The following is a 17236-nucleotide window of genomic DNA, read 5'->3' on the forward strand; positions in this document are numbered from 1 at the left end:
AGGTGGGTAGATCACGAGATCAGGAGTTCAGGACTAGCCTGGCCAACATGCTGAAACCCCACCTCTACTAAAAACACAAAAATTAGCTGGGCATGGTGGCGCACACCTATAACCCCAGCTACTCGGGAGGCTGAGGCAGAGAAACGCTTGAACGCAGGAGGCAGAATTTGCGTTGAGCCAAGATTGCAGCATTGTGCCAAGATTGCAGCGTTGCACTCCAGCCTGGGTGACAGGGTGAGACTCGGTCCCAAAAATAATAATAATAATTATAATAAATACATATACAGATGTCTAAAAGGACTGACCAAAGAGTCCTAATTTTCTGTGCATATTTCTGAAGCTGCAGGTTAAAATAACTAGAAAAATAGGCTTTGGTTTGGAAGGCTACTTGGCATTATTTAGCAATACTTGAAGTGCACATACCCTTTCACTCACATGTCATGGTTACAAGTTACACATTTATCGTTTATATACATATCCACACATGTACACTAGACATTTTGGTAAGGACATTTATTATAGCACTGTTTGCAGTAGCAATAAAAAAAAAAAGGAAACTACTTAAAAGTCCATCGTTAGGGAACTATTTGAATCAAATAAGGCATATCCATACTACGCAGTAGTTATTATGTGGCCGTCGAAAACAGCGAGTGTGATTCATGATGTGATACAGAAATCTCTCCAAGCTGAGTTATTAAGTGAAGAAAGCAGGCTAATGTGAAGGCAAGAAGAAGTGCAGGCACGTGCCTGCAGGGGCATAGCCCATAACCACAGGCACACATGAGAGCGGCACCATGGCGGTTTTTATGGAGGGGGACACGGGGGCTCAGGGAGAGAGGTACGCACCCTTTTGCAATGTATGAATTTTGTAATTGTATGAATATATTGTCTAGAAGATTTACCAAATATTAACATTCCCGTTCCGTGGCTATAAAGTCTACATATGATCACCATTTTCCTTCCCCAGCATCTGGGGGGCATCAAGAGAGTGACTATGCAGGTGAGGGCAGTGATGATGCCAGTGAACTGTGGCTGCGAGCAAGCAGTGGGCTCTGCAGAGCACAGGCCTGGGAGCCAGCCCGCGAAGGGGCGGGGACTCAGAAAGTGACACTAGAATTTTGAATAATCACGCAAGAGCTTTTGCATCTGATTGTTCCCTTCAAAGTAGTCTGCTGGGAGCCTAGATCGTCAGAGGATCTCTGAGTTCAGTGCTAAGAATGTGTCAAAACCTCTGTTTGGACCTTTAGGGTGGTGACCAGAGCTACTCATTATGGGCAAATATTGATCCACAGAGGCAGAATCTGAATTTTGAAAATGGTCAAATGTCTTTTGGTCACACGTTTGGTTAAAGAGATGAAAAATCAACGGAGGCCATTTCTCTTTTAATTCAGAGCAGGCTGTGGCTCTGGTGGCCCTTAAAAACTGGCTCTGAGGGTGAAGCCCCAGAAAGACGCTAAGAAAGTGTGTGCCTCGGCAGCCGGGGGAATGCAGCGGGGTCCCAGGGGGCTGCTTTGGAAGAGGCAGCTGGCCGGGGCGGCGCGGGTTCTGTGTGCGGAGGGTCGAGGTCTGGGCCCGCGGTTCAGCTTTTCTTGCGCAGCTGGCTGTACTGCGCGCGGCCCAGGATGGGCTCCAGGACGCTAGGGCGAAAGAGGCTGTCGCTGACCCTGCGCTTCGGCTTCTCCCGGGGCACTGCCGGGAACGCGCGCGGCGCAGCGGGAGGGTCAGCCTCGTCCTCCGGGCCGGGGCTCCGTGCGCGGCGAAGGTTCCCGCGGGGCTGGGCGGGGCGCGGGGCGGGCTCAGGGCCCGGGGACTGCGCTCCCGACGCCCTGCGCTCCGTCTCGGGGGGCGGGTGCTCGATGTCCCGGAACTCGCTCTCGGGCTCCATCAGCGACAGCCTGGGGAGCTGGAACCCGGCAGTCTACTTAGAGCACCAGCCCAGCCCCATCCCTGCGCCCTGGACCCATCGACCCTTCCCCGGGCCTGGTAGCCGCCTTAGAGCCCCGACCTGGCCCTGGTCCCTGAGCCTCTGACCCGCTGCCCCTGCCCGGCCCCTCGATTGTTTCCCCAGGAGCAGCCATCGGGAGAACACAGGCTGGGGGACGGGGACGGTGGCCTGTCGGCACCGGGGAAAGCCCCGACGTCCTGCCCACCCTGAGCCTCTCCATGGACCAGGCCACTCAGGCAAGCCAGGTCTCCCGGAGTTTCAGGATCCCTGGGCCTCCCTCTGGGGAATGTTCAGTGGGACGTCATCAGCTTTCCTAACCCTTCCTTGCAGCCCGCACAGTGACCTGGCCAGGGACAGGCTCACCTTCCTGGGGCTGGCCCGGGCGCAGGGCAAACAGGCCGGCTGCTAAGATCCCTGGCATGCTGCTTGGTGGAGAGAGTGACTGATAAACCCACCCCCTACCAGCTCTATGGGTGCCTTCTGCCCTGACCAGCCCCGCTCAGGCCTGCCAACCTGTAACTTGCTCTGGAAAGGGGCTCCCGAAGGGATGGCATTGGTATCCCCGGGGGTTTTTTCTACTGGTGACAGGTGGTAGAATTGGGTGGGGCCTGCTGCTGTCTCCTGAACTCATGGCCCACCCCTAGGGTGCCCTGGAAGCCTCTCCAACCCTTCCCAGGCCTCAGCATGCAAACCGGCCCCAAACCAGCCCCAAACCTGCCCCAAACCTGCCCTAAACCTGCTGGGCCCTTCAGTTGGGTGTAGAGGGGTGAGGGTGAGCCACTGGGATCCCGGGGCTGAGGCAGGAGACTCCTACCAGCAAGTGGGAGGGGCCGAGGGGAGAGGCCTCAGGCCAGGGCCGTAGGCCTCTATCCTCCTGGGGCTGGGAGAGGCGCAGTATGTCGATATGCTGGCAGGGCACTGAGACCTGGAGGAGGGTCTCCGGAGGGAAAGGACGGGTCTGCAGCCCCTTCAGTCAGATCTACTTTATCTGCCCGGTCCAGCCCCCCTTGGGACACTAACAGCTTGCCAGGGGTGGGACTCACCGGCACGTAGTGCACCACTGTGTCCACCACGTTGTCAGTAACACCCTTCAGGGCGTCTGATAGCGACATGGCCCTCCCCTTGGTGGAGGTGACGGCCGGGGCTGGGGTGAGGTGCAGCACCCTCCCTGCCATGCCCAGCACAGCTGCAGGTGCCCACGTCACAGCCGAGATGGTGGTCTGGAGGGCCTTCTGCAGGGTGTGTGCCACATTGCCCAGGAGGCCCTGAGGGCCTGGCAGGGCTGCTACCTGGGGGCCAGAGCAGGGTCAGTGCCTCCTGAGGTGACTCCCTTGACCCTTCTTGCCCCACCAGCCCCAGAGCTAGAGGGGAACGCATGGGAATACCAAATGTACACAATTTGAGGCCTATTCTGCCACTAGAGTGTGGCTTTGGGCAGGTCACATCCCCTCCCTGAACCTCTGTTTCTTCTGCAAAACAGGACAGTCATCTCTGCCCTGCTGTTTACAGAGTGTTGGAAGGGTCAGCTGAGAGAATGGCATGGAAGTCCCTCATCGGCTGGGCATTTGAGGGTAGGGTGAAGAGCACTGCACCTGCCTGCCATGCCCCTGCATCTGGGGTACCACCCTACGCCTCTGCTGCTCACCTCTTCTGTGGGCTGGGGGACCTTGAGGCTCCCACTCTCCCCTTACCTCACTGAACTTCTTCTCTTCAGTCTCTGATTCTTCCTCCTCCTCTGTCTCCTCTCCTTCCGTGTCTGTCTGGTCCTCACGATCCTCCTCCTGGGTGGCGAGGTTGTGCAGCCAGGGCACCCGAACCTCGCTCTTCCGCCGGGACACCACCTCCATGGCCACTGACGCACCCCACTGGGCCAGGCTGCTCTGAGGGAGGGTGGCAGCACACCGCTGGCTCCACTGCCCCTGCTGAAAGCCAGCAGCCCCAGCAGCCGAAGCCCTTCGCACCAAGGGTCGGGACTGGGGTGGTGAGCAGGGCTCGGCCCCAGCAGACTTTTCTTGAAACTTTTTGTTAAGTGGTAATCTACATACACTGAAGTGCACACATCTTATTGTAAGCTCTGTGAATTTTATAAACACCTAGGCCGGGCGTGGTGGCTCATGCCTGTAATCCCAGTACATGGGATTGCAGTACATGGGATGGAGGCTGAGGCGGGTGGATCACAAGGTCAAGAGATCGAGACCATCCTGGCCAACAGGTGAAACCCCATCTCTACTAAAAAAAAAAACAAAACAAAACAAAAAAAAAAAAACTGGGCACGGTGGCTTGCGCCTGTAGTCCCAGATACTTGGGAGGCTGAGGCAGGAGCACTGCTTGTTGGGAGACTGAGGCAGGAGCACTGCTTGAATCCAGGAGGCAGAAGTTGCAGTGAGCCGAGATCAAGCCACTGCACTCCAGCCTGGCACCTGGCGACAGAGCAAGACTCCGTCCCCAAAAAAATAAATAAATAAAAAAGAACGCACCTGTGTAACCACCACAGATCAAGAAAGAGACCATTTTCTTTTTCCTTTCTTTTTTTTTTTTTTTTTTTGAGATGGAGTCTCGCTCTGTTGCCCAGGCTGGAGTGCAGTGGCACAATCTCGGCTCACTGCAACCTCCGCCTCTGGGTTCAAGCAATCCTCCTGCCTCAGCCTTCTGAGTAGCTGTGATTACAGGTGTGCGCCACCACGCCCAGCTAATTTTTGTATTTTTAGTAGAGTTTCACCATGTTGATCAGGCTGGTCTCAAATTCCTGACATTGTGATCTGCCTGCTTCAGCCTCCCAAAGTGTTGGGATTACAGATGTGAGCCACTGCGCCCAGCCAACAGACACCATTGTCAACATCCGAAGACCCCCCCCATGTTCCCACTCAGTCCACATTCCCCCAAGAGTGACCACAATCCTGATCTCTGCCACTGTGCCTTAGTTTTGCCTACTTTTGAACGTCACATAAGTGGAGTCACACCATGTGTATTCATTCACGGATAGCTCCTTTAGTGAAATAGTAGGCTGTGAGAGTCACCCATGTTGCTGCAGATGGAAGTAGTTCCTCCTTTTTCATTTCTGTGTAATATTCCATCATGCAAATTTCCTGCAATTTACCCATTCTACAGCTGATGGACATTAGCATTGCTTCCAGCCCTTGGCTAAGGATATAGCTAATCTGAACATTTTAAACATGTTTTGGGAGATGTAAGTGCTCATTTCTGTTGAGTATACACTTAAAAGTGGAACTGCTGGGCCATAGCATACATGTATGTTAGCTTTAGTAGATACTCCTCCCAGATCTTTAAAGAGTGAAAACTTCAGTGGACCAGAGTGTCCCATGGGAAGAAACTGACTGAGCAAGTGGGCCTGTGTCTCCTGAGGCACATTCTAAGCCTCTAGGGAGCCCCACAAACAGGGCCTCCTTCTTACACAGTTTTGGGGACGCCACTCTAGTCATGTGAATGGCAGCATCTGAGGTTCTGCCCCCTGCAGGCTGGGTCCAGGCATGTGGGTCAGTCTCAGCCCTTACTGATGCAGGGGACAGGGGAACTCCTACTCCTGAATCCCTGCAGGGGCAACATCTGCTTGAATGAACGATCCTGGCCTGAGGATACTTTTTAAAGTACTGCTCAGCAGGGCGCGGTGGCTCACACCTGTAATCCCAGCACTTTGGGAGGCCGAGGTGGGTGGATTACAAGGTCAGGAGTTCCAGACCAGCCTGGCCAACATGGTGAAACCCTGTCTCTACTAAAAACACAAAAATTAGCTGGGAGTGGTGGCATGTGCCTGTAATCCCAGCTACTCACAAGGCTGAGGCAGGAGAACTGCTTGAACCTGGGAGGTCGAGGTTGCAGTGAGCCAAGATTGCACCACTGCACTCCAGCCTATCACAGAGACAGATTCCGTCTCAAAAAAAAAAAAAAAAAAAAAAAAGAGTACTGCTCAAAAGATGGTGGAAAAGAAGTCATCTTGTTTGCTGACGCTTATGCTTTAATGTTGCTTTATTTTTTATTTTTATTTTTATTTTTTTGAGACGGAGTTTCGCTCTTATTACCCAGGCTGGAGCACAATGGTGCGATCTCAGCTCACCGCAACCTCCACCTCCTGGGTTCAAGCAATTCTCCTGCCTCAGCCTCCTGAGTAGCTGGGATTACAGTCGTGTGCCACCATGCCCAGCTAATTTTTGTATTTTCAGTAGAGACGGGGTTTCACCATGTTGACCAGAATGGTCTCGATCTCTTGACCTCGTGATCCACCCACCTCGGCCTCCCAAAGTGCTGGGATTATAGGCGTGAGCCACCGAGCCCAGCCTTTTTTTTTTTTTTTTTTTTTTTTTCTGGTCTTAGTTTCGTACTAAAATTCCTTATGAAAAAAATCCAGCCTATTTCTGCTAAAATACAGAGGTTGGGGTGGGGAGTGGTGGGGAGTGAACAGTCCCACTCTAGCAAGACAGGCCTGGCCTCAGCTAACCGCCTGTCCTTTTTCCCTGTGGTCTGGAAGGCTGCCCACCCCTCTCAAGGCTTCTTGTCCTTAGAACTCAAGCCCCAGCCCAGGATGGAACACAGGATGTTCTCAGGACAGGAAGGGGTGGTAGGTGGGTGGTCGGGGGCCTGGGAGGCACACAGGGCTCCCAGGCACGGGATCAGTCAGTGCTCAGGGCAGACACTCACCAGGGGCGCCACACCCGGGATCCACATGGCCAGGGTGTGGCCCTGCTCCAGGGCCCGGGCCACGGTCTTCATGGTGTGTCGAGAGATGGTGTTGGTCAGAGCCCCAACCCTGTGCACAAGGCTCAGCTTGGCCTTGGGAGGCTTCTGTGCTTGCTGGTGTCCAGGAGCAGGGGCTGGGTAGGGATTTGGGGGAAAAGAACGGAAGATCCATCAGAGAGGGGCCAGGGAGACCTGGGTCATGGCTAGTGCTGGAAAGCAGGTGTTCTGGTCCCACCACAAACTCACTGGTGATTTCCACAACTCACTTTCCCTCTTTACTGATGGGGTGGGGGCGGGGGTGAATGCGAAGCCATCTGAAAATCCCACTGGCCTTCCCTATTCCAGAGCAGGGGCTGGGTGAGCCCTGCTACCTCCTGCTGAATCCCAGGTCGTGTGTGTGACAGCAGCTCACTCCCAGGCCGAGCCTCCAAACGGTGGGTACCTGACTCTGTCTTGCCTGGCGGGAGGAGGTACTCCACCACCTTCTCAATGCTGCCTAAGGCCAGATCGGCCCCTTCGGAAGCCAGCCGGCCAGCTCGGGTGTTGGCAGCAAATTCCGCAGTGTCTCTGGCCACTCCCCAGGCAAGCTCGCACCCAGTCAGAGCGGCCCCCAGGACCTTGTCTGAAGTGCTGGCGATGGGCACGCTGATGCTGTTTCTGGCGCTGAGGAGGCGGGTGGAGATGGTGTCCTTCAGCTCAGAAGCAATCTGGGGGAGTAAGTGGGGGTTAGGCATGCGGTCTTGCAGATCCCACAAGGGCCACCCTTTTGGGGCCTGGCATCCTGAGCCTAGCTCCCAGGAAGGTCTCAGCTAAAGGCCCAGGGAGCTGGTGCTGATACTTGGGTACCTGGAATTAAGCTGGGCTCTAAAGGGAGAGGGCGCCAACCTGCCCTGTGCCACCCACTTGGTCTCCTGGCTCCTTCACACTGCATCACTGTCTGTCAAGATCCCTCCCATCCTGCGAGGATGACCCCAAAGGCTCCTCTTTAGTGGCCCGTGTCCTGACACCCTCGTGCTCACAGGGACTCTCCTCCCTCCTTTCCTCAGAACACGCCGTTTCTATTGATTTACAGGTGGGCTTGATCTTCACTGGTTCTGCATTGAAATCATCTGACTTCTCTTCATTATCCTGGGAGTTCCTTTGTGACAAAAACCCTGCCCTTTATCTGGAAAAAAGTGTAGCAGAGAGCATAGACCTCACAGCTGAACAGACCTGCTCTCATGTGGTCTCCAATTAAGGCTGTGTGGCTGTGGGAAGACACTGGTTTCCTCTCTGTAAAGTGGAGGTGATGACCCCTATCCCAGAGGATTGATGAGGGTTCAGTGAGAGCTTGATTAAGCATAGGCAATGGCCCTGGGCATAGGGGAGGGCTCGGTACATGTTGGTAGGAAGGGTGGATAGTTGGTCAGTGAGACAGATGAATTAGGATAGGGCTTAGGGTAGGGGTCTGTATGTGTTCATGGGAAGGGTAGATACTTGGAGGGCTCAGTACATGTTTTCGGAAGGGTAGACAGTTGGTCAGTGAGATAGATGAGGTGGGTACAGAGCAGGGCTCAGCACATGTTTTGGGAAGGATAGACAGCTGGTCAGTGAGATAGGTGAGGTCAGAGACTGAAGCTTATTCCCCAGAAGCAGCAAAAAGCGGCCCTTATCATAGCAACTACCCAACGAATATGTAGCCACATAAAGTGACTTTCAGTCTCATGGTCCATAAAATGTTGGATCTTGAGGACCTGGGATGACACTCCTGGGGTCTTCATGAGTGTGACTTGTGATCCTAGGCAGCTGCAGTCACCAAGTGGTCCAGGGCAGACTATGGAGCCCCAGACCCCAGGGTGCGGCATTGGGAGTAGTGGGAATGCCTCGAGCATCTGTCTGAGTTTGCCTCTGGGATTGTGCCTGCTGGTCCCAGAAACCCAACTTCCAGAAACACCACCTCCATCTGGCTTCAGAGAGAGAAGAGGAGCCCGTGGTGTGGACTTGGGAGCAGGCAGCCTCCACCGGCCTTGGAGGGTGCTCGCCGTGGGACACAGACCTACAGTCGCCACCTCAGCAGCCCCTGCCGTCTCCTCCCTGAGCGGGTGACTAGAGTGCGGGGGGCTCCCGAGGTGGGAAGGGCTCACCTTTTCAGGAGGGTACTGAAGGGCTGGGATCTTTTGCTCCAGGTGGTCCAGGCCCCGGCAGGCTAGCTCGTTGGCAGCTGTGACTGGAAGGAAAGAGCCAGGTTTGGGTGAGCCCTGCCCCTCACCATGAGAATCTAGCAGTGGCCTCTGCACCAAGGAAGCGACCTGGAGCCCTCACATCCCAGGCCTGCTGCCTCCCAGCATCTCTGGGCCCCGGGTCCTTTGCCTTCTTTAGCCCACGTCCGCTGGGACTCCTCGAGACCCAGGCCGGTTTCTTCCGTCTGTGGGAACTCTGGAGTCGTTCAGGCCTGCACTCAGAAGGCCGAGTGCCCACATCTGTGCAGCCCGGGGCCTCAGCAAGCCCCAGCCTGCCTGAGCCTCTGCTTCCTATGGTGAATTAATGGTGCCTGCCTGGCAGGGTCACTGTGAGGAAGAATGATGGGAACTAAATGAATCACCAACAAGTACTGTTCTTTCCCCCATTCTCTTCCCTCCCCACCAGGATGGGGGCTCCGAGTGAGCATGAGGAGGGAGAACAGAGGTGTGAGAGGCAGGCAGGTGCAGTCAGGCCTTGGGGCTGAACCTGCTTAGTTCCAGTGGGACAAATTCCCAGCACAGTCAGTGCAGGCCCCAGGCTGCCCATGCCCTTCTTTTTTTTTTAGATGGATTCTTGTTCTGTCACCCAGGCTGGAGTGCAGCAACACAATCTCAGCTCACTGTACCCTCCACCTCCCAGGTTCAAGCGATTCTCCTGCCTCAGCCTCCCGAGTAGCTGGGACTACAGGTGGGCACCACCATGCCCAGCTAATTTTTTGCATTTTTAGAAGAGACGGGGTTTTGCCATGTTGGCCAGGATGGTCTCGATCTCTTAGCCTCGTGATCCACCTGCCTTGGCCTCCCAAAGTGCTGGGATTATAGGCATGAGCCACTGCGCCCGGCCAATCCCCTTCTTTTGAACCAGTGTTGAGATGGTTGACCATCAGAAGAAGGTGGCAGGGAAGGGAAAGGGTTGCCCTGGAGAGAGGGCACGCATCAGAGCCGCACATGCTTCAGGGGGATCCCGCCCAGGTCAGCCACAACACGGGCTCTGCAACCCTGGCCATGGGGACCACAGCTTTCGAGGAGAGTTCTTTATGCTCTTTCCTGTGTTCTTTATCCAGATACTTTATTTTTCTTCACAAAATGCTCAAGCAGAGAGCCCAGATGACCTGCCTGTCTTCCAGTTAGGCAGAAGGAGACTCAGGGAAAGTATTGAAGGAGGTGCAGCCAGGGGCAGGGCTGGCCTTCCCACCTGTCCTCTCCCATTTGCTGTGTTCACACCTGTCCTCTCCTGTTTGCTGCGTCGAGTCCTCAAATCCCATTACTCTCTAATTAGGATGGTGGAAGGTGCTAGACTTCTTGGCATGACTGAGGTTTCCCTCAGCGCTGTCAGGAGCTATGCCTTGGAGACCACATGTTCAGATGGGGCAGAACAATTTGAGTGGGGCACACCTGGCAAGGCCCGAAAGAGAGCCATCTTCTGCCTCCAGGGCCCCGGTTGGCGGCTCTCTGCTGCCCCCTCCCGTCAAGACCCGCTACCAGCAGCTGCTGGACTCAGCCAGCTTTCCCCTCCCTCCAAGGAGAACTGTCCTCCAGCCCTGCCAGGGCCCCTAGTGCCACTGCCTCTGCCTCTCCCAGACTCTGCTAGTTCTTGCTGCTGCTCCCTGTGCTGCCACACCCTCACCGCTGCCTGCACAGCTCTGCGTTCCCTTCCCCTGCAGATTCTCTGGCCATCATTATTTCCTAGGAACATGGCAGCTGGGCCATAGACAGGCACCTATAGATGAAAACAGATCTGTATGTATACCTTTTTTTTTTTTCTTTGAGACGGAGTCTCACTTTGTCACCAGACTGGAGTGCAGTGGCGCGATCTCGGCTCACTGCAACCTCCACCTCCTGGGTTCAAGCAATTCTCCTGCCTCAGCCTCTCGAGTAGCTGGGACTACAGGCGGCTGCCACCACACCCAGCTAAGTTTTATATTTTTAGTCGAGACGGGGTTTCACCATATTGGCCAGGCTGGTCTCGAACTCCTGACCTTGTGATCTGCCCACCTCGGCCTCCCAAAGTGCTTAGATTATAGGTGTGAGCCACCGCGCCCGGCCATATGTATACTTTTATATCCGTAGGTAAGACCATGCAACGGGACGTAGGCAGCTAGGTAGGCAGTTAAGCAGACACACAAGCAAGTTATCAGACAGTCAGACAGACTGAGAGGCGGACAGATAGACTGTCGGGTAGGCAGTGAACAAGCAGGCAGCTGCTGAGCAGCGAGGACTCACACTGGGTGGACAGCCTGCGGACCACTGGCTCCATGCTCCAGGCTGCCAGGCTCCCAGCGCTCTGCACGCCCTTCTCGTAGGCATTGCACACAGAGGCCACCAGTGGGTGGGCTTCCTTGGTGCTGGTGTAGGTCTTCTGGAAGCACTCGCAGGTGCCACTCACCATGGGCAGCTGCAGGACCCGCTGTAGCACGTTCTCCTGCTCCTGCTGTGGAAGGAACACACGAAAGCTGTGGCTCTCCCCTCTCTGGGAACCTGGAAAGTGACCCCAGGGTCATGGGGACTAGCCTGACTCTAAGTGACCTGGGAGAACCAACGACAAAGAGGTCTTTGGATGCCCCAATCCTGAGAGCACGGAAGACCCACGGGAAAACAAGTCAGCTGCCACGTCCTCCTGGTCACCGTCCAGATTCTGGAGAGCTGCCCAGGCAAGCTCTGTTCACCAGGGGCTGAGTCGCGTCCCACCCCCAGCACAAATCACTCCCCTGATACCGCCTGCTACAGAGCAAGTGCTGTTACTGGCTAGAGTTTTTGACCAGGTTTGATTGGTGGCTTCTCCAAACATTTTTCTGGTCTTTCTGAGGTATTGTCACCCTTCCTGTGGATGCTGGCCACACTTTCTAGAACACTCACCCTCTCCTTCCTCCCACAGCCTAGAACACTCTCCTTCCTTCCCTCCCACAGCCTAAAACACTCTCCTTCCCTCCCTCCCACAGCCTAGAACACTCACCTTCCCTCCCTCCCACAGCCTAGAACACTCACCTTCCCTCCCTCCCACAGCCTAGAACACTCTCCTTCCCTCCCTCCCACAGCCTAGAACACTCTCCTTCCCTCCCTCCCACAGCCTAGAACACTCTCCTTCCCTCCCTCCCACAGCCTAGAACACTCACCTTCCCTCCCTCCCACAGCCTAGAACACTCTCCTTCCCTCCCTCCCACAGCCTAGAACACTCTCCTTCCCTCCCTCCCACAGCCTAGAACACTCACCTTCCCTCCCTCCCACAGCCTAGAACACTCTCCTTCCTTCCCTCCCACAGCCTAGAACACTCACCTTCCTTCCCTCAGCCTAGAACACTCACCTTCCCTCCCACAGCCTAGAACACTTTCCTTCCTTCCCTCAACCTAGAACACTCACCTTCTCTCCCACCTGAGCCTCCTCAGTAGCTGGGATTGCAGGCATGTGACACTATGCCTTGCTAATATTTTTATTTTGCAGAGACGGTGGTCTTGCTTTGTTACCCAGGCTGGTCTTGAACTCCTAGCCTCAAGTGATCCTCCTGCCTCAGCCTCCCAAATCACTGAGCTTATAGGCGTGAGCCCCTGTGCCCAGCCAAGACTTATATTTGAATGTCTCCATGAATGAGAGCTCTCCCCCTTGTAAACTGGCCTGCGCCCCTTGTTGGACAGCTTTGCTGAGCTGAAATCTGAAATGGCTCACACTGTGGTCTGGTGACCCCCTCTCCTGGACATGCTATAGTTTTACATTATCTTTCTTAAAAATATAGTACCCCTGCTTGAGCCCAGGAGTTTAAGGCCAGCCTGGGCAACACAGGGAGACCTCGTCTCCACAAAAAAATTAGCAGGGCATGGTGTTGTGTGCCTGTGGTCCCAGCTCCTCAGAAGCCTGAAGTGGGAAGATGGCTTGAGCCTGGGAGATGGAGGCTGTAGTGAGCCAGAATCATGCCACTGCACTACAGCCCGTTTGACGGAATGAGACCCTATCTCAAAAAAAAGCACTCAAGATAGCACTCTGGGTGTGATCTGAGCACACTGGGTGTAGCAGAACAATCATTTCTCATTTCTGTGCTGTTAGTAATGCATCTTTTCTTGTGCTGTGCTGTTAAGTAACGCATCTTTTCTTGTGCTGTGCTGTGAGTAACGCATCTTTTGGCAGCAGTCACCCAGGAACCTTGGTGAAAAAACACTGGTCTTTGAGTAAAAGACTGAATTCTAGGGCTAAATGTAGAAGCTCATGCCTGTAATCCCTACACTTTGGGAGGCTGAGGCCTGAGGATCATTTGAAGCCAGGAGTTTGAGGTCACTTTGAGACACGTATACACACACACACACACACACACACACAAATAGTTGGCCATGATAATTTTTGATGGCATGTGGACTACAGAGTCCCAGCTACTTGGGAGACTGAGGTGAGAGGCCTGCCTGAGGCCGGGAGGCTGAGGCTGCAGGGAACTATGATGGTGACACTGCACTCCAGCCGGGTGACAGGGCAAGACTCTGTCTCTAAATAAAAGAATGAATTCTAGGCACGCGGAGGGAAAGAACATGTGCCAGTTGCCACTATGCTGCAGGCACCGGTCTGGGTGCCTCAGTGACACAAGCTCACTTAGTTCTTTCCTATTTATTTATTTAGAGATAGAGTCTCACTGTGTCACCCAGGCTGGAGTACAATGGCACAATCTGGGCTCCCTGCAACCTCTGCATCCCAGGTTCAAGTGATTCTCCTGCCTCAGCCTCCTGAGTAGCTGGGACTACAGGCACCCGCCACCACGCCCAGCTGGTTTTTGTATTTTTAGTAGAGATGAGGTTTCAACCTGTTCGCCAGGATGGTCTCAATCTCTTGACCTCATGATCTGCCCGCCTCGGCTTCCCAAAGTGCTGGGATGACAGGCATGAGCCACTGTGCCCGGTCGGCGAGTTCACTTCAACTCTAACAGCCATCTTCTGAGGCCAGCACTGTCACCAGCACTAACTCCATGAGGAGACTGACAACCAGAAACGGGAAGTGATTCACCTGAGATCACAGAGCTGGTAAGTGGCAGAGCCAGGATTCCAACTCGAGCTGGAAATGGCCTCCCTGGGATTTGCTTCAAAATAACACCAAGTGGGGGAATTAATGGACGTGGGGATGAGGCAGGATTGGCCACGAATTCATGGTCGTCAGGGCTAATAAAGGGTACGTGGGGCTTATTATGTTCTTTTCTGTCTATTCTTAACGAATGTTGAGAATTCTCTATATCAAAAGTAAAAAGAAAAAAACTCCCAGGTCAGACTCAGATGCTTAGGCTCTCTGTAGCTTTGAACATGACACCGTAGCATGGTTCTGCTCATGAGGTGAAGACCTGGCCTGCTCTGTTCGTCGGAGGCGGAGTTCAAAGACTCCCATCAAGCGCGTACACTAGACAGAGTGGCTCACAATATCTTAGGTTTTTATCCTGCCGGTGAGTTTGAAATTTGAACTAGACTATGACTATAAACAAGAAAACATTCTCTTCTACACTTTGGACAGAGGCTTCTGAGGTTGTTTTAGACAAAACCAAAGCCTGAAAGAGATCCTGGGAAGGGAATAAACCACCGTCTGTTAGAACCGCTTAACTATGCACTTGACTATTTTACACTTTTCTCTGTTCTATGATTCAATACAAAACAAAGTGATTCCTAGTGCAAGTGTTAGTTAAAGCCTGGGACAAGGTGGATATTGTACAGGTTTGAGATGGAGTCTTGCTCTGTGGCCAAGCTGGAGCATTGGCACGATCTCAGCTCACTGCAATCTCTGCCTCCCATGTTCAAGCAATTCTCCTGCCTCAGCCTCCCAAGTAGCTGGGACTACAGGTGTGTGCCATCACACCCAGCTAATTTTTGTATTTTTAGTAGAGACGGGGTTTCACAATGTTGGCCAGGATGGTCTTAATCTCCTGACCTCATGATCCGCCCGCCTCAGCCTCCCAAAGTGCTGGGATTACAGGCGTGAGCCACCGCGCCTGGCTGGGTTCATAATTTTTAAGTTTTACTATCTGAACTGTGCCCAAATCTGAGATGCCTTGCCAGGAGGCATCGAACATTCCTAAAAGTATCAAGCCACTGCAAGTTACAGTGAAAACCAGGTCAGTGACAGAACACCAGACACAGGGAATATCCCACCCTCTCCCCACCCAGCAGCATAGGCTGTGCACTGTCTCACTCCGGGAGGTGCCGTTTGCCATGTGAATGATGACGCTGGAGTCACAGGATGCAGAGGCTGCTCACAGAACACTCATCCAGCTGGGCGGTGAGCAGAGCATGGGCTTCTGCCTCAGGGTTTAAACAGGTAATTCTCTCCCTCTCCATCCCACTGTCCCCAAGCCAGGATCTCTACTCCTTGTTTCCAAGGTGCTTAGCTTTTAAAAGGCACCTTTTCTTCCTCTTCCAGATCCTCAACTGCCCCCTACACAAGGTGGTGAGGGCAAGAATCACTAAGGCACGGTAGTCAATGGAGCCGAATTTGAACCTGGGCACATCTTGCTCTAAGTCCCCTGCATGTCCCTCCCTGCTTCTTCCTCCCCTCTCAGCTCCCATCCTGTCACATATATGCCCAAGTTACTTACAGGGACGTCTCCATCCAGCAAGGTGGGGCCTTTGTTGACTGCCATCCTAGCTCTTCAAGCTGCAAATCAGAGAGTTCCAGGTCCATCAGAAGCCCTCAGGCTTGAGCTCCGCTGGGTCCCTTCTCTACCTCTCATGGCCACCCACTAGGCCCAGGCTGCCTGGGACCCCATTTGCCCCAAACAGAAGGCATTAGGTCGGAGGGTGAATGTCACACAATAGACCCTCTCTGCAGCATCCCATGGCAGTGAGCTGCTCCACAGCTTACTTGTCAAGACCGATGTTTCTTTGTTTTTTTGAGATGGAGTCTCACTCTGTCACCCAGGCTGGAGTACAGTGGCATGATCTTGGCTCACTGCAACCTCTGCCTCCCAGGTTCAAGTGATTCTCCTGTATCAGCCTCTCAAATAGCTGGGACTACAGACGCGAGCCACCACGCCCCATTAATTTTTGTATTTTTGGTAGAGATGGGGTTTCAGCATGTTGGCCAGGCTGGTCTGGAACTCCTAACCTCAAGTAAACCGCCCACCTCGGCCTCCCAAAGTGCTGGGATTACAGGTGTGAGCCACTGCGCCCAGCCAAGACTGATGTTACTTATAAGAGTTCAGGTTAGAAAATGAAAAATGCAGGTAGCCGTTAAGAGATAAAAAGTTTTAGATGAAGTCTTAAGGCTCTTGAATTCGGGTCCAGAAGAGACTAAAATAACAAGTTTCAAGCTGGGTGCATTGGCAAGCACCTGTAATCCCAGCTACTGAGGCTGACGTGGGAGAATGGCTTGACCCCAGGAGCGTGAGACCAGCCTGGACACTATAGTGAGACCCCATCTCAAAATAAATATTAAACAAAACACGTTTCAGGTTTCATCTTTGAAAAGGCTCTGGGTTAATTCTTCTATTTCTGTCTCTTCCCCTCTTCCCCTGTCCCTATCTCTTTTTTGAGACAGGGTCTTGATCTGTTGCTCAGGATCGAGTGTGCTGGCATGATCACGGCTCACTGCAGCCTCAACCTCCTGGGATCAAGGAACCCTCCCACCTCAGCCTCCCAGGTAGCTGGGACTACAGGCATGCGCTACAATGCAGGGCTAATTCTTATTTTTTTGTAGAGACAGAATCCCACTATGTCGCCCAGGTTGGTCTTGAACTCCTGCCTTGGCCAGCTGCAGTGCTGCGATTAAAGGCGTGATCCACTGTGCCTCTCCAATTCCTCTATTTCTAAGCCAATATATCTGTGTTCTGGAAAAGACAGTAGCCCCAGAATAGCTACTCTATACTTCCCGTCACTCTCCCTCAGCAGTTTCCCTGCTGTTTTTCATCCCCAGCAACGTTCCCAAGAGGCCCTTACCTGCAACCTCGTCCCTTTAATGCTCATAAACAAGCCAGGTAAGGCAGACGCCCCAGAACCCCAACACGCACTCTAGCTGACTGCCACCTCAGCTTCACAGAGCCCAGGCTGCGAGTGTCACCTCAGGCAGAAACAATTCCTATCACCCCAGGGAGTCTTGGGCAATGCTTCTAACGCCTCCCAGCTAGAGGAGGGCGGAGACCAAGAGAAAGCAGGGGCAGCCAGTTGTCATGGTTATTTGACCCAGGGTTCCCCAGGCATATCCTAACTTCTCTAAGGACATTTAGCAAACAAGGAGGTAGGTGGCAGAGCTGAAGGATATCCAGGCTCAGAGGACTTATTATTCCAGAGCCATGAAGCATCAGCTTTGTAATGTTTCTGCTCTCAATTCACAAAAATCTGCTTTCCAGAAAGAAGGTATTGGGATATATGTTGTTAGACTTAAAAGCTCTAAAGTTCTATATACTTCTGCAATCCTTTGACTCCTTTTTCAT

At 53.5% G+C, this 17236-nt stretch overlaps 1 protein-coding gene across 2 annotated transcripts; it reads right to left on the reverse strand.

Annotated features, from left to right (window-relative positions):
- Positions 1-504: 504 nt before the first annotated feature.
- On the reverse strand, positions 505-16893 carry PLIN1 (perilipin 1). Of its 2 annotated transcripts, XM_010349770.3 has the most exons (9): positions 16743-16893; positions 15404-15462; positions 11080-11287; positions 8761-8843; positions 7080-7344; positions 6599-6771; positions 3637-3825; positions 2989-3234; positions 505-1903 (listed from the first exon to the last, which is right to left on the reverse strand). In XM_010349770.3, exons 2-9 carry the CDS (start codon positions 15446-15448, stop codon positions 1580-1582), a joined length of 1533 nt encoding a protein of 510 aa, XP_010348072.1. In that variant the 5' UTR covers positions 15449-15462; positions 16743-16893; the 3' UTR covers positions 505-1579. The 2 variants fall into 2 exon arrangements, with proteins under 2 accessions (XP_010348072.1, XP_074256112.1); XM_074400011.1 differs by lacking the exon at positions 2989-3234 and having other exon boundaries at positions 16743-16892.
- Positions 16894-17236: the final 343 nt, after the last annotated feature.

This window comes from Saimiri boliviensis, chromosome 5 (genome assembly GCF_048565385.1).
Source record: "Saimiri boliviensis isolate mSaiBol1 chromosome 5, mSaiBol1.pri, whole genome shotgun sequence".
Classification (NCBI taxonomy): Eukaryota; Metazoa; Chordata; class Mammalia; order Primates; family Cebidae; genus Saimiri; species Saimiri boliviensis.

What these genes read in the sequence shown, in the direction of transcription:
- PLIN1 (XM_010349770.3), bottom strand. Translation starts at nt 15,448, where the DNA reads ATGGCAGTCAACAAAGGCCCCACCTTGCTGGATGGAGACGTCCCT. An exon ending in CCGCAGGCTGTCCACCCAGT is followed by an intron (nt 8,844 to 11,079) that starts GTGAGTCCTCGC and finishes CTTTCCTTCCAG; the next exon opens with TCACAGCTGCCAACGAGCTA. An exon ending in TCCCGGGTGTGGCGCCCCTG is followed by an intron (nt 3,826 to 6,598) that starts GTGAGTGTCTGC and finishes ACCCTCCCTCAG; the next exon opens with AGCAGCCTGGCCCAGTGGGG.